Source organism: Ixodes scapularis, unplaced genomic scaffold, assembly GCF_016920785.2.
Source record: "Ixodes scapularis isolate PalLabHiFi unplaced genomic scaffold, ASM1692078v2 PGA_scaffold9__187_contigs__length_104089568, whole genome shotgun sequence".
Lineage (NCBI taxonomy): Eukaryota > Metazoa > Arthropoda > Arachnida > Ixodida > Ixodidae > Ixodes > Ixodes scapularis.
Genome location: NW_024609884.1, coordinates 85,075,156 through 85,096,374, shown reverse-complemented (window position 1 = coordinate 85,096,374; position 21,219 = coordinate 85,075,156). Strand labels below are relative to the sequence as shown.

Below are 21,219 nucleotides of genomic sequence, written 5' to 3'. Positions count from 1 at the left end.
TCTTCGGTTTGGATATGCACGATATTCCTGTGACACTTATCCTTCGAACGCCACAACAATAACACTGGTCAAAAAAAAAAACAAAAAAAAAAAAACAAGAAAACGTATATTTATTTTTTTGTATTAGTTACACATAGTTTTCGCCAAACGTATAGGTCGACAAAGACTATATAGGGTTATGTACGATTTGTGAGACTATGCGCCCGAGAAACTGAAGGAGAGGAGAAGACGAGAGGGGACGTCAGACCGCCGAGCTCTGGTTCGAACGATAAGCGGGGAGACCGAAAGCTAGCAGCAGCCTTTGTCTGCACTGCACTCATCGAACGTGTTCGAATGCGAAAGCCACACGCCGGGCACCGGTGTTTCGCGTTCTAACACGTTCAACGAGTGCAGACTGCAGTGAAGACAAAGGCTGCTGCTAGCTTTCGCTCTACCCACTAATCTATCCAACCAGAGCTCGGCATTCTGACGTCCCCTCCCGTCTTCTCCTCTCCTTCAGTTTATCGGGGCATAGTATCGCGAATTGTACACAACCCTATAGTAAAGATCCTTCCCCCGAAACGAAAGGAGAAATTATTTTTATTTTTTCTTCATTGTCGGGTGGAGGATGTTGGCCAATCGGCATCTTTGGATTTCCACCAATTCCTTATCTTCGTTCCCGGCGGACGCTCACCGGCGTTTTACGGTCGAAGCGGGAAAAGGTGCGACCTCGTTATGACGCGCTTATGCGTATCCATATTATGCCGGACGTCTCTCTGCCCGTACGTCATCGGTGACGCGAAAAACAGCGGGGCTCGCGACCTTGACGAGTGAACGTTGACCAAAGCTGCCTACCGTCTTCGTTGTCCGTCGACCGCCGGTCAACAGCTCAGCCGAGCCGAGTCCAGAGAAACTTTCCACGCACGTGGCGTTCCTAGATATCCTCTAACGACCGAGCGATCTGCGGTGACTGGTTTGGGGGGCCGGAGGGAGGAGGGGGGGGGGGGGGGGGGCGCTCCAAGTCTACAGTGCAGTCACCCAAGGCGATGCAGCGACAATGCAACACGCAGGAATGCTGGGCCCACCCTCCATCTCGGCAGCAAGCGGCCAAGCAGAAAGCGAGGGGGCACAGACAACAGAGGCAAGGTCAACGTCCCTCAAAATATAGCGAGATGAAGAAAAGAAACACTAAAATAGCAGGAATAGTAAAGGAGAGTGTTCTCTGAAGCTGCGCTTTCTTTCTGGTTTGGTCATGTATCGTATGTGCACTACGAACCCGCTCGCTGGCTTCCACGGGGTTGCAAGAAGCGAAAGTGTGCAGGCGAGCTGGTTCTCGTCTGCTATTCGCAACTTCCAGCGATGGTGGGACCGCGGTGTGAGAATCGCGCTCCCTAGCTCCTGGATGGACGGCTTCATAATAAAAAAAGCTTGCCTACACCTTCCTGACGTGAAACAATAAAGTATAAGGTTCTAGCACTGCTGTTCTACGACGATCATCCAGACGACAGCCATTTTGATAGGCGCCAGTGCGCTCGCTACAGGTCGTTAAAGTTGAGAATTTTATTTACTCCGTGTCGCAAGGGTCATGTTTTCACAGGGTGTTTGCGACGTTTATTTCGGAGGATTCACCACGGAAGGCGCGGAGCAAGCCAACACCACCGAGAACAATCGAAGCCCGCGCCATTTCGATGTCGTCACAGGTGAGATCAGACGCAGGCAGAGATTCGACACGAATGCAGCGTTCGGCTGGGCACCCCGCGTCCAGTAAGTCCGTTGAAGGACGGTTTGGGTAGCAATTGCTCATTTGTCGCCATCACAGTATGTTTGTTGGCGATACTAGGTGGTGAACTAGGCTGCTCACAAACCTTGATTATTCTAGGTGGCGTTGAGTGAACGCAATGTCAATCGCCGCTATCGACGCATGAGAGCAGAATAAACGACTAGGCCGGCGAGAATAGGAAACGTAAAGGCTAGTTCAGACGTTCCTATTTAAGACACTCAAACGCAAATCTAAACAAGTTTTTATGCATCCCATCCTGTGCTCAGTGTTTAGGGTCACGTGTTTTTGTTTCTTTGTTTTATTATACATGGCTTGCACATGACGTTTTGGATCGTGCTGGTGGGAATTCCTACTTTTTCTCGCCGCGAAAACCAAATTCGGCGGTGCGAACTGCATGACTGTAGAAAGCACGCGCGCCTGACAACCACTATGGCCGCTGATGTGACGTCATTACCAGCCATGTATAGGGAGTATTCACTGGCGGCCATAGCTGTGTGCGCGAATGCTGAGCGCGTGCTGATGGCGAGCTTCCACAGTTATTTTGCAACGTGCATTCCGCACCATCAAGAGTGCCGGTCTTAGCAGCCTATTGATGTGAGCTCGTTCTGAGCATGCGCTCTAAACAGCACCCACAAATACGGCGTCCATTGAATACTCCCTATACGTTGATTTCTTAGGCTAAGAAATAACAACATGCTCCGTTATATCCAGCGGCTACGCTATGTCATATCCGGCGTCTGTGTTTATGAACACAGCAGAAAGTCCACACACGTACAGGCTTCCGATCGCACTCGCTCGGATCAAGTATCGCGCGCGGCGGAACTTGGGAACAGACTCTCTCTCAACCGACGTCGCAGCGTTTAGTTCGCTGCGTCGGAGCGTTTAGTTCACTGCGACCCCAAGTCTGCATTAAGTTGGCAACGAGGAGGTCTTCGGACCCCTGGGTGCGAACAACTCCGCTCATCGTGGATGACTTACGGAGTTTATACTTCTTCCGCGGAGTCCGTGGAAGAAGTGGGCACACGGGAATTTTTAGAGGGTATGAAGTTGACCTAATACCTTTTCTTCGATGTTTTAAACGAACAAATTCCATGTTTGGTCATTTTTATCAATCTTGTACACGTTACTCGAAAAAAAAAAGTGACCGATTCCAATTCCAATTTCTCCTTCTCAAAAAGTGTTCCATTAGTTTGATCGATTACTCCAGAAAAAAAATTGGCCGTTACTTTCCGATTAGTACAGATTTTATAACTACAGATTTTTCTGCCGGTTTGTAAACGGGTCTTTCGTGCTGTGCATTATTTAATTAGGATCAGCGAAATATAAACTGCTCATCTTCTTAATTCACCAATTTTGGAAAACCATCCTCTTGTCATGGACTTGGTTCGAGGATTGCTTCGCGTAAAACTTGCACAAACAAAGGGAAGAAGAGGGAAAATAACGATGGACAAACTTCAGTACTTCCAATGGTAATCGGATTGCTCTGTCATTATTTTTTAATAAATGTATTCAAATAATTACTCAATTATTCTAAGTAGTTAACGAATACAAGTAATTTGATTACTTATCATGAGTACCCTAAAAGTATTTGTAGTTAGAGTCCCATCCGACTCATTCGATCTAAAATTACATGCCCGTAATTTTTTTTTACGCGTTGTCATATATATATATATATATATATATATATATATATATATATATATATATATATATATATATATATATATATATATATATATATATATATATATATATATATATATATATATATATATTTTTTTTTTTTTTTTGGCGCCCCAAGTTTTGTGATCAGTCAATTCCAAGTCTACTAACGCCCAGATACACAGTAGTGCTTTATTGGGTTAGATGACTTTGCGTGAGCTTACGCCGAGGTAACGATGGCGATTTAACAACGCTCCCAACCGTTGCCTTGCGTGGTTTCCGAACTCAATCGCAGCCGTTCCTTTAAGCCTTAATTGGCAGCCAAGCAAACGTATTGTCAAAACCCGTGTGAACGAGGCTTTACCTCTGAAATGAACCTGAAGTTGCAAAACGGGGAAATCGCGGTGGTCGATTGTGTTAACCTACCGCAGTTCGGAGCACGTGGAGCAACAGCTCGTTCTGCAGAACCCAGTGATCCTGGGCTTAGGTAGTCGCGGTCACTGCAACTAAGCCAGAACACCCACCGGGGCTGCCTAACTTTCTGTTACCTGAACAAACACACAATACAATTTTTCCTGAGATGCGAGTGCTTATTTTTGCCTTTTGCTTCGGTCAGAAATAGAAGGCATTCATCGCGCGCTCTTGTTTTTTTTTTATTTTTTCGGCTTCCGCGCGTGTGCGATGTGCAGTGTTCAGTTATCCCATGGGCATATGTTCGTTGCGGGTGTGCAACAAGTCTACTCATTTCTTTTCTTTTTGTTTTGTTTTCGCACGCAAAAATGACCGTATTAGTTAACATTTCGGTAAAGAAGCCCTAACAAGGGTGGATGGTTTTCAAATGCTAACGACGTCATGGGCTCTTCCTATAACTCCATGGAATAAAACCATCCGCTGCCGTTTAGGCTTTTTCTGCCTTTGACGCTTTGGGGTGTCACTTCTAAAAATACATTTTCTTTTTTTATATTATGATTTGTACGGAAGTCCGGGCTTCTATTTTACTCCGACAAAACACGCTGGCCGAAATAAGATTCGTGAAAATTGCTTGTCGATGTTACCGTCACCGCTTTCCATTCAAAGCCTTCGGGGCTTCACGCTTACGGTCCAAAGAGAAGCTTCGTTTTCGAACGAAATCGTTCCTTGAGAAGTAACGACGCACGGACACCGAGACCGCCCCCGTGCATACCGGTCCAGCCGAGGCACCGCCTTCGAAACGATATTGCTACACGATGTAATGCTCGCTGCACCTAAGAACTAGAAGACAATAGCATGCGAGGCACGTTCACCGGCGGCGCGTACCCGAGCGCAGTTCGGGCGAAGCATATTTCTCAGCGCAAAACCTGTTCTTCAAAGCCTACCCCTACTTGCGGGCCGTCTCGACGTACTGTCAGAGTAGGCGCTTGTACGCGCCACACTGCCAGCTGTCCCCGTCCCAAAAAAAGATTAAAAAAGAAGAAACGTTTGAATTGCGCGCCGCCGCCAACGGCTCAAGCACGCCCACGAGGGTCCATCGGGGGAACCGAGGCAGTCCGAAAAGACCGCGCTCCGGAGCTCCGGACGCGGGACACTTTGGAACGGCCTCGGCCCACCGGTTCGAGTCCCGCACACAGAGCCGCGTTGAGGGCCGCTTGGAAAAGCAGAGCGCGTACCTGGTGCGGCCAGAGCGACGACGACCAGCAGCGCGTGTATCCAAGCCATGGTCGTTGAAGCGTGCGACGACTTGCCGTGCCACTTCAGACTCCCGGCCGCATGGAAAGCGTCGGGGGGCTTCCGCTGTGTGTCGGAGGCGGCGCCGCCTGGCGCTGCGCAGGGGTACCACGACGCAACGGGACCGCGCACCGGGGGTCGGGGAAGGGCAAAAGCCGGGTGCCGAACGCTTCGCCCTCGGGGTTCGAGCACCTGAGACGCGCTCGCTCGTCCGACTCGTGGAACCTGCGACACGCGATCGGCCTCGTCTTCGCTCTCTCGCGCGGGGCCGCTCGTCGTCGGTCGGCATCCGCCAAGGGGCGCCCACGGCGTTGCCGTACCGTGGCGCCGCTACTCACCGGGCGGGCGAGCGAGAGCCGGCACACTGCCCCGATGGGACGGCCGCTCTCAAGTCCGAACTTGGGCTGCTCCCTGGCTATAGGGTGCCGAAATCTTGGCGTGTTGGTATCTGGGTGCTGACATGAGACCATTTCACGTTGATACGGCTTTTTTTTTTTTTTTTTTTCCTTTTTGCTCCGTGTTCAATAAGCTATATCATGCGCAAACCGTGGCGCGTACAGAAAAAAAAAAGAAAAAGGGAGGGGGGGGGGGGGGGGGGGGGGCGGGGGCGTTCGAAGAAGACGACGAATTAAAGGTACTAGTATGCTTAGGATGGAGGTAAAATATTTCTATAGTATATAAGGGACTCCTTGGCCAGTGCTTTACTTTGGTATGCACTAGTAAAGCCCCTTGATAAAACTGACGCTTGAGATTTCTTACAAGTACCGGTAACCATAGTTGTGGGTACGCCCAAGATACGCTTCACGAGCTAGTTCTTCGCTGCCATTCGCTTCCAAAAGCCACTCACTTCTGTGCAACTCCGCCATTTGATTCCGAGGGCTGCACGCAGTGATGTTGCCAGGGGGCTTCAGCTCCCCCCCCTACCCCCCCCCCCCCCCCGAAATCCTGGCGCCTCCCCCCCCCCCCTCTGCACCCCAAGTCGTTGACATCCTAGCCACCCCCCCCCCCCCCCCCCCCTCCCCGCCTAAAAAAAACAAAAAGAATTCCTGGCTACGGCACTGGCTGCACGAGGCATGCACCTTGTGGAGTGGCGCATTTGGCGCTACTTGCGAACACAAATGCATCAAGGGGCTTCATGTGCAGCAACAACAACAGCAAAACAACAACAAAAACAGCAACAACAACAATTCAGTCCTGTTTTTGTCAACCGTCTAATAGAACATGGTGGCGGCGGCTAGTTACCGCCGTCATCCTCGTTTATTGGAAGAACAGGTCCGCTAGGACGGCGACAACGAACCGATAGCCAACAGAAGACTTCAGTACTCAAGAACCTGAGGTGCGAATTGCCATGGAGGCTCCATTCTTAGCATGTTACCCATCCCAAGAGCTAGACTTTTCAAAGTCAGAGGGCTGAACCCGGTGGATTTGTAAGTTCATGCGCTTCCGAGTGGTGAGTTGACGCAAAGAAAAGAGCGGTTCGAGCAAGTCAAAACTTTGATGTACTGCATGGGGACCTTTCTTCTCTGTTTGAAACTGACAGAGGAACAACTGCAGCAGTTCGTTGTAGTACGAAACACGTTCGAATTACATCTTGAGGTTTGGCGAAACATCATTTAGGACATGGCAAAGTTTCATTCGAAAGTTCAAGGTTCGTCAGAGTCAGTAGAGACTTCACCTCGACGTGTACAGTGGTGCCTCAGATGGTGCCTCCTACCTCAAAGAATTAGATAGAGCTTTCGCTTTTTTCAGACGAGGGACCTATTCTTCAAGGAATGAGGTGTGCTTTGCACACACTGCGCTCGCTGTACATGACGCTCTCAAGTCTACAGCTGCTAGCGATATCGTACAGAAGGCCCGAAAAGTTGGGAAAAAAAGGAGGTCGCAGACCGCGCTGTCCCTACTTCGGAAGCTCAATCTGACGAAGCCCATCCTGGAAGGCGTAACAAGGTGGATGTCCACCGGGGGTCATGATGCGGCGATTGTTGGAGCTGAGAGAGTTCTGCGACGAGTTTATCGCAGATGACGATGAGCACCGCCTGACTCAAGAAAACTTGCAAGCAATAAGCAACGTAGTTGCCTCCCCACGGGGCCGACCGAGGAAGCAACAGTTCAGCTTAAAAGGGAACAACTAACTTTGGGGAGACTTCTACGAAGCATGGCTCACGTGTCGAATTGAGACGTCAAAAATGGACACCCCTGTCGCGATTCAGCTAGCCGCTGCCATGAAAAGGCGAGAAAAGGGGTTGCTCGGAAGCGACATATTCTGTGCGGCTATATTTTTGGAACCTGGATACCATGTCACGCTAACAAGCGAAAAGAGGTCCAGAGCAAAGTATAGTGCATCTGCTACTGGCGTAAAGGAAGCTTCGCGCGCTTAAAGAAGATGCCCAGCCACAGAAACCCCAAGCACCGTGTACTATGGGGAGTTCCACTTGCCCTGATGACGGGCTCAAAGCGTTCCTCGTGGAAAAAGAAGACGGCTGCATGAAAGCATTTAGCGACCATCCTTCGATCTTTGGGGAAATTCAGGCCTTACTGGACGGCTTTGAAAAGGTGCCCCGAATTAACGAGGGTAGTATTGCCTTGGAATTTTGGGAAAAGGAAAAGTCGCGGCGCCCCGAATTATATTCACTTGCACTAGTCCTCGTGCAGTACCGGCCACGCAAGTCAACGTGGAAAGGTCCTTCTCGGGGTGAAAATGCATCCTATCATGCCAACGAACGCGGTTGAGCCCGGACATATACCAGATGATGTCTTTTTTCTACGGTCGCTTCACGCAGCCAAGGCAGAGCGTAAAATTCAATAAAATTAATATGGCGTGTGCATGTAACAATTTTGGAGAAGCACTCGTTCACTCCTGCATTGGATATATTTAAATTTGTGTTTGATGAATAAAAGGCTGGTACCCAGTCCCATCAAGTCTTGTATTTTTGAAGATCATTCCAATAGAGACAGAAGGAGCCAACAAAATCAATTCATCAGCGCTTATTTTATAACGTAGTAATCCACATTATTTTTGAAGATCATTCCAATGGACAGAAGGAGTCCACAAGATCTATCCATGAGCGCTTATTTTATACCGTAGTAATCCACTTTATGGCACTAAAGGTGTGCGAATATTCGATTAAATTTTTCATTTCTTCCTTGAATCGTTATATGAACCGGTTCAAACCGGTTTAAAACCGGTTCGAACAGTTATTTTTTCCACTCCGGAGCTGAACTTGAATCGAACCGAAATATACAAAACGTAACCTGAACCAAACTGTAAAGAGTTGAGGGTTCGACAACCTGTTACTACAGCTCCGATTGCTGGTAAGACTTTAAAGGGAAACTCAAGCGGTTCTGTATTTGAGGGGAAAACACTTAAATCGTCTTCAATTGGCCTCCAGGATCACGAATATCGAGATGATTGTTCAATTCGGTGCAGGGAGGCTGCAGAAAATCATTTTCAAAGTGCCCCTGAAGCCCTTCCTTCCCGGAGCGTGACGTCATACTGAGAGTTTTCGGAATCTCCGCTCTCGCACAACTTAAGCGCCTGTCAAAGCTATACACAAGAACTCTCGCTATTTTTTAAAGAAAGGTAAGGAAAATCCCGACTGCTGTCTGTGCGGGGGAAACATACTTGGTACGCTTGCAATGGATCTTTTTCACATAAAGACGACATCAAGTGGCTAAAACTCCCACATATGGCGGATGTATGGAATGGAGCTGCGATACCTTTCCCGCGTTCTCTGCGGCTGATCGGAGCCGCGGAAGAGGCAAGAGAGGTAGTCCCACCATTCTTCCGGACTCCAACCGAAGTTTGAGGTTTCGCCGCTGCGAAAGGAAGGCCTGCGCATGTGCAGAACCAGCGGCTCCGGAAGTATATCTGATCTGTAGGGGTGACGTCTGGGGGCTCATGTCGCATGGTGTAGTTCACCTTTCTCTCTCTCTCTCTCTCTCTCTCTCTCTCTATATATATATATATATATATATATATATATATACAACGGGCATGGTGGCGGGAGGCCGAAGGCGTGGGTATATAACTGAGAAGAAAAAACCCTTAGTGAAAACAGCAACAACGGACGATTTAATCTTCGACGTTTCGACCGGAGTCCGGCCGAAACGTCTTCCTGACGAAGGCCGGACTCCGGCCGAAACGTCGAAGATTAAATCGTCCGTTGTTGCTGCTTTCACTAAGGGTTTTTTCTTCTCAGTTATATATATATATATATGTGTGTGTGGTTTGTCTTTCGCGTTGGATTAGCCTGTGGCGCGTCGTCGCCTATGGAGTGCAGCTTCAACATGCAACAGCCTCACGGGTGGAAGGGGAGAAGAGGGGAGGGGAGTCGGAACAGCTTTGAGTGTGGGGGCATGCCCCCACTGGTTCAAAACCTGTCCCCACTGTCCCGCCCCCCCCCCCCCCCCCCCCCCCCCCCGGTTCCGGAGCCCCTGTGTAGAACCCATCTTGAGAAAGGTCCATTGCACGCACTACCCACACGAGCGACACGCGCTTGGCGGTCGAAAGATCCTAGTACGACATAACGACTGGTCGTAGGTTTTTCCGGTTTGCTTGCGTTTTTGTTATATCTTCGGGGAAAACGAGCGTGATATTCAGATTCACGGGGTAACAATACTCTAAAAATCACCTCTAACTCGTTATTTTTTTAAGAAGCTTTTTGGCTTTCTTTTAATAAACAAAAAAAAATACACGGATATTGCAAACTATTACTTGCATGGTCGTTTCATAGTCTGATCTTGCTTTATTGCGCAACAAAACACCGGTGCATGCTCTGGGCAAAAGTAAGCGATCGATCGCGGCAAAATAAAGGCGCCTAACCTCACCTCTGCGTCCTTTGATTGAGTTTTCTTTCATTTCTGTTCTTTCTCTCGGGTCCATATATGTGAGCGTGAATTATTAGCAATGCTCCAGTCCCGCCCTGCACACCCGCAACGGGCAGGGGTGGGGATCGAACCCAGGATCCCTGGGTTCTTCAGCGAAAACTTGCTCTCCATGTGCTCCGAGCAGGAGTGCGCTAGCCCACTCGGCCACCGATCCCCCTTCAGTGCACTCTTTCAAAGAAAGGGTCTTATAGCCCTCCCTAAAGGGAGGAACGCACTTGCAACCTATGCTCCTTCAGAAGGCGGGAAACTTTCGTCCCTGAAAGCTGGGGCGCTAAATTCCTCCGTCGTCTGCATCTCATTATGGAGGCCCCGAGTCGAGCAAATCGAGCTGACTAAAGCCGGAGTCACTCTGCTCATATATACATCATACAAAAGACAGTCTGCAAACAGGAAGCACCGCAATATCCCTGGTTCGAATGCCGCGTGCCAAGTTCTCTTCTTGAACGCATTGCCGTGTGGCACATGAAGCATGTATCACGGGATGACTTGCGTTCGAATTTGTATGCAGAATGTCTTTTGTATTATGCATAAGCAGTGCAACCCCGGCTTAAGGCTGAAAGGGGCGATGCAACCATTTTTGTACTCTGCGCAAATACCGCTTAGAAAGGATCCCTGGCGTTAATGACCTATGAAACACTCGTTCGTTTTTCACCCCACGCAATAGAAGCCCCAGTAAAAAATTAAAGAAAAACAAGCAGCATTCACCACCTCAACTGGCAGCCAGAACAAGCGACCACGTGATCTGGAGCCGATTATATGCCGCCAATGTTGATCATGGCCACGCGCTGGGGTTGGCAAAGGACAGGACACGCGCTGAGTTCCACAGACATTGTTATGGCTCGGCTATGGTCGTCGTTGCAGCGATTGAACAAGGGGCACTACGCGAATGCTTCTCGAGCTAATAATTATCACGAGCCCAAATCGAGTGCCCACGCAATGCTCGGGTACAATCTAGTATGAACCGCATTCAAATATCGTCATTGGGGTGTACTGCGATCCCCACATTACTTCATCAAATTTTGCAAAGGAGAGATTGAATGGAAATGATCGCTTTTGTCTTTGAAATTACACCGCAATAAAGGAGTTTCTTGGCCAGTGGCGTTGCGTGCGAGTAACCTTGACACTAGTGCCAGTAAGCTCATGTAAAGTGAAAAACACTCCAATTCAATATGGTTGCACCGCCCCTTTAACGACGACGCTACGTCTATTGGGGCTAGAGGAGCAGCAAATAAAAGCATAGCACGAGCTTTTCGCGAAGTGAATTTATTTCTAAAGCCCCCCCCGTCTTTACCCACTGGTAAAAAAACTTGCGTTTCGAAAGCAGTCGAAAGCAGCGCACGCCGCCGCCCGATTCAAAGGGTTCAACCTCATTAATCCATCCATCCATGCATTGTCAGTAGCAAGGCTAAGTGGCTTTAGGTACTTCCCAATTCATGGGCGGCAGAAGTATTTTTTATTTGCTCACGCCGCCATTGCCGCTTCGGGCACCTTCATTATACACACATGTACATACATTACGCGTACCACAAGCATCAGCAGAACATAGATAACGACCGCAAACACATACGCAGCACATAGAAACATCTATACAACAGTACACTACCCCGATTACTACTTCCGAGCCCTGCGCTTCCGCCTTTTATAGACGATTGCAAGCTGGGCGACTGGCCGCCGCCATGTCTCTGCTCGAGCAGGCACGCCCGTGCGATTAGGAGCTTGCCAAAGCTACGTTCACCCGCGCGTTGCACGCGCTTGCATGCATGGGGCACCACTTGTGGCGCCATGCTTGCAATTGTCTATACTCCTCGTTTTGAGGGTTCGGATTTTCTCGACATGTGCCTAATCAATCAATAATATTCCCAACATGCTGATTTTTTCTAAGTAATGTCATACCTCCGAAAACATTTTGAACAGCTCAGGGGACGAACATCATAGTAAAAGGTAAACGCTCATGCAGTAATTATTTGAAAGGCAATAAAACAAGCCGCTCCACTGCGGTTCCAAGCCATGTGTTTGCTTCCCCGACACAGGACGCCAGTTTTTCAATCATATAGTGCTTGTTTTTGTATTTGTGCCGTTCCCGTTCTGTCGCAATTGCCGTCTTGAATTAATCTCTGTAGAGCGGATATTCACTCAGCTGGAAGCGATGCTTCATAGGGAGAGAAATCGCTTTTCGACCAATAGGAATGCAGTCAAAGCCGCCCGTGGTGAGCTCGAAAACTTCTTTCGCTCATCCCAGAGCGCCTTAGAGGGCAGTTTCTCCAAGAATCGTACTATATTTAAACAGGAAAATAAAGGATAGTCTTTTTTTTTTTTGTTTGTTTTTTTGTTGTCCTGATCTATCATCTTTCCTCAATCTTAAAATTTAAAACTGTAAAGATACGTACTTTCCATGATATTTCAAGCCTGTTCAGTCCTTACCCCAGAGCGCAATCGCTCTCGGGGAGGGGACAACGGAACATCGCAGACGACAGTCACATTCATAGGTGCCGACTACGGGGGGGGGGGGGGGGGGGGCTGGGGGGCTTGACCCCCCGCCCCCTCCCCCCCTCCCCCCGGGGAGCTCCTCGGAAAAGGAAGTAAAGTGTGCCCCCTCAAAAAATTAACCTGGTTTTATTCACGGCAAAAATAAACTATGCATGACCAAACGCTCATTCTCCACCCAAATGTAGCGTTTGAGGTCCGAACCAGATGCCAAAGTTTCAACACCAACCGTTGTCCTACTCAAAAGTTATAGGCGATTTTCTGAAATTTTCAATGGGAAAATAGCGGCCGATGGCCCTCAAGAATACACGGAGCTCCATGGCGCCACTTCCCGAAAAGGGGCAAAAATCGGTCGCATTTTCGAATTGAAAGTTTCAGAAAATCACTTATAACTTTTGCATAAGATTACGGATAGTTCTGAAAGTTTGGTATTTCGTTCGAACCGTCAGGGCTACATGTGAGCAGAAAAAGAGCGTTTGGTGATGCAGTTGATTTTTGCGGAAAAAAGAAACCCGGTATAATTTTGGGCGGGACACCCTGTACACTCGCCCCATATGTGCGCCGTGGGAGATGCTTGCGCATATCGAAAGGTGTCGCCCATGAGTCAGAGCTACTGGAGTAACTGTATATACTTATATATAGACAGTTTTATCGTGGGTAGGGACTTTTGGATTCCTTTAGCGCCGTTTAGGGAGCGTCAGGTTCCGCGGCCATGCTGAGTGGTTTGAAACGTTGGCGGAAGTTTCTTCAGGGCGCCGCTCCCGCGTTGGGTGAGTTGTCGGGTGCTCCAAAGTGCTGGGTATCCGAGTTAGGACGCGTCTCGTGTTCTTGTGTGCCGCGAAATGTTTTTTTTTTTTTTATTTTGTTGGGAACGTTTCGAGCCCCGCATTATGCCATCCGCCAGTGTGGCGATGCCGCGAAGAGCGGCACTGAACGCGCCACCGATGGAAATCGGTGGTGAGTACTCAAATTATTGTATCAGTTTATGGCGATTGAATTCCCCTTCAGGTTTTTGTCGTTTTAGACGCAATACACCGATAATATGTTTGGCGTCTCGTGTCGTCCACATCACTGAAATAGAATGTGAACAAGAACGAGCTAAATAAGAGCATTGCAGGGAACAATCGAAGGCAGCTCCCACCGGCTTGAAGCGGTTTATAAAAGTTTTAATTGAGGATCCCGTGTCGACTGGCGTGTTCTTTGTCTAGAACTGAAAACAGCGAAGTCGAGATAGGCCCTTTGCCGGAGCGAGTCGATAAAGGATTCAACGATTAAAGATCGATGCATGCGCATGTTCCAACAATACAAATTAATTTTTTTTTTTATCAACTACGTTATGTACTGATTTGTGAAAAAAGAAGAAAACAAAAAAACAGTCGTGTTGTTACGGTCAATGTAAGTTCACGGTTCTGTGCTATCGCGCAGAAGATCGCGATTTAAGGGGCGGTGCAACGATATTCAATGGGAATGTTTTTCACTTTACACGAGCTTACTGGCACTATAGTGGGACTCAAGGATACTCGCACGCAACGCCACTGGCCAAGAAACTCTTTTGGTGCACTGTAATTTCGAGGACAAAACCGAGCGTTTTCATTCAATCTCTCCTTCGCAAAACCTGATGACGTAGCTAGGCGGTAGCAGTACCGCCCAGTGACGATATTTGAATGCGGCTCATAGATTGGACCCGAGCATTGCGTCGGTACTCGATTCGGGCTCGTGATAATCTATAGCTCGAGAATCATTCGGGTAGTGTCCTGTGTCCAATTGCTGCAATGACGACAACAGCCGAACCATAACAATGTCTGGAACGCAGCGCGTGTCCTGTGCCTTGCCAACCCCAGCGCATGGCTATGATCAACATTGGCGGCATATAATCGGCTCCAGATCACGTGGCCGCTTGTTCTGGCTGCGAGTTGAGGAGGTGAACTTTGTTTGTTTTTCTTCATTTTTTTCTGCGACTTCGATTGCGTGTGGTGAAAAACGAGTGGGTATTTTACAGATCATTAACGTCAGGGATCCGCTCTAAGCGGTATTTCCGCAAAATACAAAACTCGTTGCATCGCCCCTTTAAGGATATCCGATAGAGGCTAACTTTTCGTCAATTTCCAGCCACACCCGGCGGCGGAAATGAGCCTTCAACTAAGCGCTCCAGATGATAAAATCGAGTCAGTGTTACCACCGCGATATATGAGCATCAAGATATATTAAGTCACAAAATGTTACAAGCAGAAACAGCGATTCTCACGAGAAAACATTGCACCCGACTTGCGAGCGTAGCCCATGTTCATCGACGGACAGCGGTAAGTTCAGACCGCGCGCTCTATTCACGAAATGTTCCGAGTACACTCGAGAACATGGCGTCGGGGAAAAGTATTTTCTCTTTACGAACGCAACCCACTGCCGCTGGCGGTTTTGATCATTTGGAAAGCGATGGAGTTAGAAAACAATGCTGCCGCAGTTGCCTTGTCGGATCCCTTTCACGGTACAATGTCCTCCAATATTATTCTGCGCTTTGGGTGAAGAATCGTGCAGCCTATTATCGAACAATGATGTCCCGATGACCAGGGGATTGTCGACATTGATTCCGCTAGCTCTTATTACATCTGAACGTAAAATAAAATAGAGGAATCAGCGAAGAAAACAGCCGAACATGGAGGAACACACGCGTCCCAGGCGTTCATCCGGGTCTTTCGCTCGTTCCTAACCCCTCAGTAAGGAGGAAAGCACCGGCACCCCTTTCCCCTTTTATCTCTTGCCCTCCTTCAGTAAAGCGGTAACAATGGCGCCGCCAAGGAGGTAGGGGGGCTAAAGCGCCGTTCACACTCTTGCGACCGAATAATACCCTAGTTACACGGGCGCTTTCAACTGCCATTGAGTCAACGACAGTTGACTCAATCGCGATCGGCCGGAGTTACACGGCGGCGCCAACTGTCATCGAGCCGCTAATGACAGTTGAGTTCAACTGAGCTCCCCTACCTCAGTTCAACTGAACGGACTTCCCCAACTGAGGTAAAATGGCGCCTGTCCGCGGGACCGCTGCCGCCGACCATCGTTTCCGAGGGACTTACTGTTTCGGAATGCAGGAGGAGGCGTCTAAAAAGAATCGTAGCAGCAAAATATCTGGGAACGAATAGATTTAGGCGTCCGAGCTGCCGCTAAAATGATCCCGGCTAGTCGGCAAGCCACCAAACGAGCGAAGATGGCGGCGGGACCAGCTGTGTGAATGGACAGATAGTAATAGTTGCACCGATCGTAGCGGGCGGTAGTTTGCGCCACCTATCCTAAAATATGCGCAACCTAGCCCTGACTCTGCTTTGGTACTCGTGTAAACGCCGCTAAAAAGCAACAATGTATAGAACATATTGTCCGATATACTTATAATAAATAAAATATGTTTCTCCGAGTAAATAAGTTTACCAATTAAACTGATCACGTGGCACAAGAGCTAGTTTCGTTTTAGCTTCAACTGGGTTCTAAAGAGCCGTGTAGCACCATCTTAGTTCAGTTCAGTTCGATCACAGTTGGCGCCGATAACTGTGATTGAACTGAACGACAGTTCAAAGCGCCCGTGTAACTAGGGTATAAGACCGAGAGAGACTAGTCCGGTTTTTAAGCCTTTTGCGACTTCTTAGGACCGGAGGTGCTGCAGTGGAGCAGGTCCTAAGAGATCGCAAGAGGCTTAAAAACCGGTCTAGTCTCTCTCGGTCCTACTCGGTCGCAAGAGTGTGAACGGGCCTTTAAGGCCGGTTCTCACATGCAGCGAAGCGCTGATGTAGCGCTCCTCACGTGCCGTCAGCTACTTATCGTCTGCCATGAGCAACAGTTTTGACGGTGCGATACAAAGCTGGTGAACGCTCCCATCAGCACGCGCTTAGCGCAAGGTAAGCGCTATGCTTGTAGCGCTCCGCTGCATGTGGGAACAGGCCTTAAGAGTGAGAAATCGGAAGTTCGGAAGTGGCACCCCTCCGGTTACCGCCATTTTGTACGCAAAAGTGACCACTCGTCACGTGCCCTCACAAGAGCCGTGACGTCGGTAAGATGGCAGCGCCCAGAGCTAGCGGATGCGAGTTTGTTCGGTGCGCGGTAGCCGCGATGTGTAGCTGCTTTCCGACGACTTCGCTTTTCTTCGTGCTCGCTGACGCAGGTATAATGTGAAAATATGAAGGAATGAGACTTTATACCCCTTTTCCGCAAGATTGCCCTGGATCATCTGGATATTAACACCTGTTAGACAGCATCAGCCGTATCGCCGTACCGGTGCTCGGATTCCCGGATGTGCTCGAGGATCGATATAACTTTAAATGCTTTCAGCATGACATTTTCGCATTCTCTTTGCTTTGTTTGAACGTTGAAATGTCTGAGAATCGACGCGAAATGTATGCATCGGACGTAGGGCCTAGGGGAATTCGTTTTAGCCCTAGGTAACTGCATAATCACAGCCAACTTTTAGCGAGGAAGCTCCTGCGATCTTTACGTTTTGTACTTGTAAACAATTGTACGATAAAACTTCTAGCATAATATATTCGCATTTTTCTAGCTTCGTTTGAACGTATTAAAATCGAAGCGAAAGGTATACGTCGCGTGAGGACCTAGGGGAAGTTGTTTCAGCAATGCGTCACCGAATAACCATAGCAACTTTTAGCGAAAAAGCTCCTGCGATCTTTAACCTTTTGTGCTAATCGACGATTCTACATTCGATCGCAGCGCGAATTGCACACTTATTTTCAGCTGCTAGGATGACGTTTTTATTGAGTGTGGGGATGAATAAATCGTTGCAGGCACCTGCTTCAATGCTACTCGACTTGCTATAAGAACAACCGTTTTTGGTGTACGCATAGATTAACTGCACATTTTTTTCTTTCGTAGGATTTATTGCAGCAATACTTTTTTCATCAAGAGTGCGTTGTATTAGTCGCTCAATTATTTACTTGTTCTAGTTACCTGTACAAGATGATTCATATTTGTGTTCATCCCTTGCCCGAAAAGCAGTCTTGTTGAAAAATGTTGATTATCATTCCTTTCGGTCTCTTCAATAGACTTTTTTCAAAAGTGTGAGCTGCCTATACTTCGTATCACCGTAACTTGGAAAAGAGCAACCGCCACAGCCCCCTCGTGCCAACAGAGAGACGGAGCGTGTGTGACAAATCTGTGCTGACGAGCACTCTGATGATATGTTGTCATGTGCCTCTCTCCAACGTGCATAGTGACTCACCGAGACTGTAGCCTTCGCCGCTTGCCAAATTGTGATGGAACGAATTACAGTAGCTACTACTCTAATTGCCCAAGGCCTTCATACTTTGGGCATTTGTTCGACAAGAATGTTATGTCCGCCATCACTGTGAGCTCGGCTGAGCGCGTATTGGACTCAAATGCTGCATTAGCGTTCGACGTGAACTGGGGTATATTCGTGTGCTTTACGCCGAAAAACAAATTTCGACAGACGTGTTGCTTGATGGGGTTTTGCAAAGAGTCTATATTGTCATACGTATAGACCTTTTTCGCATAACCTCAAACCAGCCAGTAACTGACGTACCCTCGACCTGGTGCATTTTTGGATTACCCGCTGACACAGGGTATGCAACCGCCAAGGGTATGGGCGAAAAGGCTTAAAAACGGACGTCGTGCATGAGTTAGTTCCGAGTGCTCCTTTTTACCGTGCTGCAATTTCCGAAAATCTACTGTTGTCTGGCTACCACTGCGTGGTCGATGGATAAATAATTTTAAAAAGCATAAGAACAATAGCAGCAATTGTGCCATGAGCACAAGAAGCTGCAGCGCGAGTGTGGCTGCAATGTTATCGAGCTTCGCATTTTCCCCAAGTATCCTTATTTATGAAGTCAGTCGATTGCGAGCTTGAATCGCGAGAGATTCGTATCAGAATCAACGTCACGTTTAAGCTCACGACCACTTCGTCTACGACAAGAGGACCGATTTTAATTCCCGGTGCAGGTGGTCCAATTAGGTTATCACTGCAAGCCCAATGGTATGTGAAAGGTATGAAAAAGTTTACATGCCACCACTTAAGATGGAGCTATCAAATGTCGAGAGCTTACCTGCATAGACTACATTAAACTGCTCATATGTACTTCGCTGTGGAAACTCAATCAAAACACCCCACCGTCTTCGTCCTCGTTCTTTCGAGGAGGCAAGGTGATGGCCTGGGAGGAGCCAGCTGGATTCAACCGGACAAGCTCCAACCAAGTTATTGCAGCCCACCATAGCCAAGTCTAGCCAAGTTCCCCCCATACCCACACCGTTGCCTACCCAGATAGCTGTGCTGCCAGAACTAGCCGGTATTTCTTTTTCTAAGCCGCTAGACGGCGTCGTCGGCGCCTCAATTCTCAAGATGGCGGCGCCGTTAAAGAAAAGGTCTATAGGAAGTGTCCTGCCATATAACAATGCATCAACACATACTATTAAACTAGATGCTCAGAGGTGTGTTTGTTTTTGCAATTAACAAGTTACAGCAGTGTTATTATCATGTGTGTAGTCTTAAGTATCATCTCTGCAATGCCTACTAAGGCCCCTAGAGGGAATAAATTAATAAATAACATTTTCACATCACTGGAGTTGGTTTTCGAATGCGCCACATGTTCAGGAGAAGTGGAACGAGTGCAACCCAATGCAAACCAGTCTGCCAGTCTGCTACGTCCCATTAATTAATATTGAGGGGTCAAAGATGCGGGTGCCCTCGAAAGGTCCAGCATGCGCGGTGAACACAATTCTTTGTGTATAGACTCTGAAGGCGTAAAGGCGAGCGGAAATATGTTTATTTGGTTAGTGTATCAAATATGTTTATTTCCACTTGATTGTATAATTATTGGTCCTTTGCAAATGGTTCAATAACAAGTTCTTTCTGCGACAGTCTTGTGTCAGGTGTTCAGTCGTAATACCTGTGGTCTTTGTTGTTAGATGACACTCCTGGCACGTCGGTGTTCAGTTTGGTCGAGTGTCAACTTTGACCGACTGATGCCGTCTTGTAATCATACGTCATGTACGGCCACTGACATCTGATGCACTGAAGCTGCAGGGCTGGCTTCTAATCCGCAAATTTTCCTGGTAGTTTTCTGCATCAATGCAGCAAGCTCGGGCATGTATGGATGCTTCGGCGTTGGGGTGTCTCGCTGAATTGGCATTGAATAGTAACGGGCAGCCTATGGCGGTCGTCGTGACTTTGTGTCATAAGTCGCCCTCGGTTCGTCAGATGCCGCTTCGCTCGAAGAAGCCTCCAGACGAATTGCTTGTCGAACTTGTTCCGAAACAATCTCGGCAATCAAAATAAAAGCCGGGCAACTGATGGCAGGAAGTAGGTTCCTGGTCTCCTCCCGGACAACGTCGTGGATGTCGCGGAGGCCTGGGAGGCTGGCGTCGAAGCTGCAGCTGGACGACTCGAGCGTAGAGATGCTGGGGAGTTGTTGATAGTGACAGGCTCGGGCCTGCAGTGTACATTCAATGCTGGAAGCCTCGGTGATATGAACCCTTCGACTGTTGTCGTGGAGTTGCGAACAAGGCTTCCGAAGGTGTTGTGCCTCACATGAGGGACATCGGATTCTTAGTTTCTTGTCTTCTGTAACATCAGGGTTGGCGTGGGTGCTCGATCAGGCCCAAAACATCTTCCACGAAGGCGGTGACGCTCTCGTTGGGGCCGCATCCTGGACAGAATCAGAAATTCGGCTCTCTCTGGTCAATGTTGTCTGATGAACGTGCAGTTCAGCTCGATCTGGCAAACTTCCCACGACGTTAAGGAGGATTCGTGGTTTTCAAACCAGTGCCTGGCAGTTTCTTCCACGAGAAGTATATAGGTTCTGCAGGAGCTGGTTGTCCGTCTACCCACTGTGGCGGGCGACCCGCGGCCATATATTTCAATCCAGCCCTTGACGTTTTCATACACCTTGCGTGAAAGGGCATCGGATTGCGAGGTGCGACGGGCATGCAAACGATGGTGGGAGCGGACGCGCTTTGCTGCTACAGGTTCGTCATTGATGACTTAGCTTCGGTTTTTCCGGCAAAAGACCGAATTCCGGTGGTTCTTGCTGGTAGCAGCGACTGGCTCGAATTTCAGGCCCTTCGTGGTGTATTTCCGAGGTTCGTCCTCATGGTACTCGCTCGTCTTGCGGTTTTTCTGCCGGGCTCGGGATAGGACTTGGTTCACGGCTCGCCTGGCGTTTAAGACGCGGGATAATCCCCCACCCGCGTCTTAATTGTTATTGGGCAACTCGGCTGAGAAGCCGCCAGGGTCCACACAGAGTGAAGGGCTATGGGTAAAGTGCGCTGCACCTCCACCAGAATATACGATGACAGCTGAGCATGGCCTGGAACTTTCCAGAATAGTAAATATTGATAGAAAATAGGACTGGGTGCAAGCATCCGTGAAAATATAACAAAACAGACAGAAGAGAGTCTATCATGACCACTAAAAAAGCTGCATTGCTTTAGTGGCATTCTGTCCGAATAAATCCTCTCCTTCGAGGTTTGGAGACTGCCGTGGACGAGCTGAACTCAAATATATGTGGGACCACGTTTCTGGTAATGAGCCGCTGCAGACTTTCGTCGCAAAGCGTCGTGAACGGATGGACTGGGCAGGTTACAGGCGCGATGAAATGTCCGTACAACTTGCAATTCGTGCAACGAGTGTTGATGAAACTTTGGTGTCGACGAAACGCGCGACAGGCCAACGGAATCAATACCAACTGCAACACCTGTGCTCCGTGAAAGTGCACGTC

General features: G+C 48.5%; 1 protein-coding gene across 1 annotated transcript in view; it reads right to left on the bottom strand.

The window, feature by feature from the left end:
• Positions 1–5,356, bottom strand: part of LOC8023865 (protein Skeletor, isoforms B/C) — a gene marked incomplete in the record, with an annotated part of 137,386 nt that extends 132,030 nt beyond the window's left edge. Inside the window, 1 exon segment of the mRNA XM_042287326.1 lies at positions 5,068–5,356. Coding sequence (XP_042143260.1) covers positions 5,068–5,116 — 49 coding nt within the window.
• Positions 5,357–21,219: the final 15,863 nt, after the last annotated feature.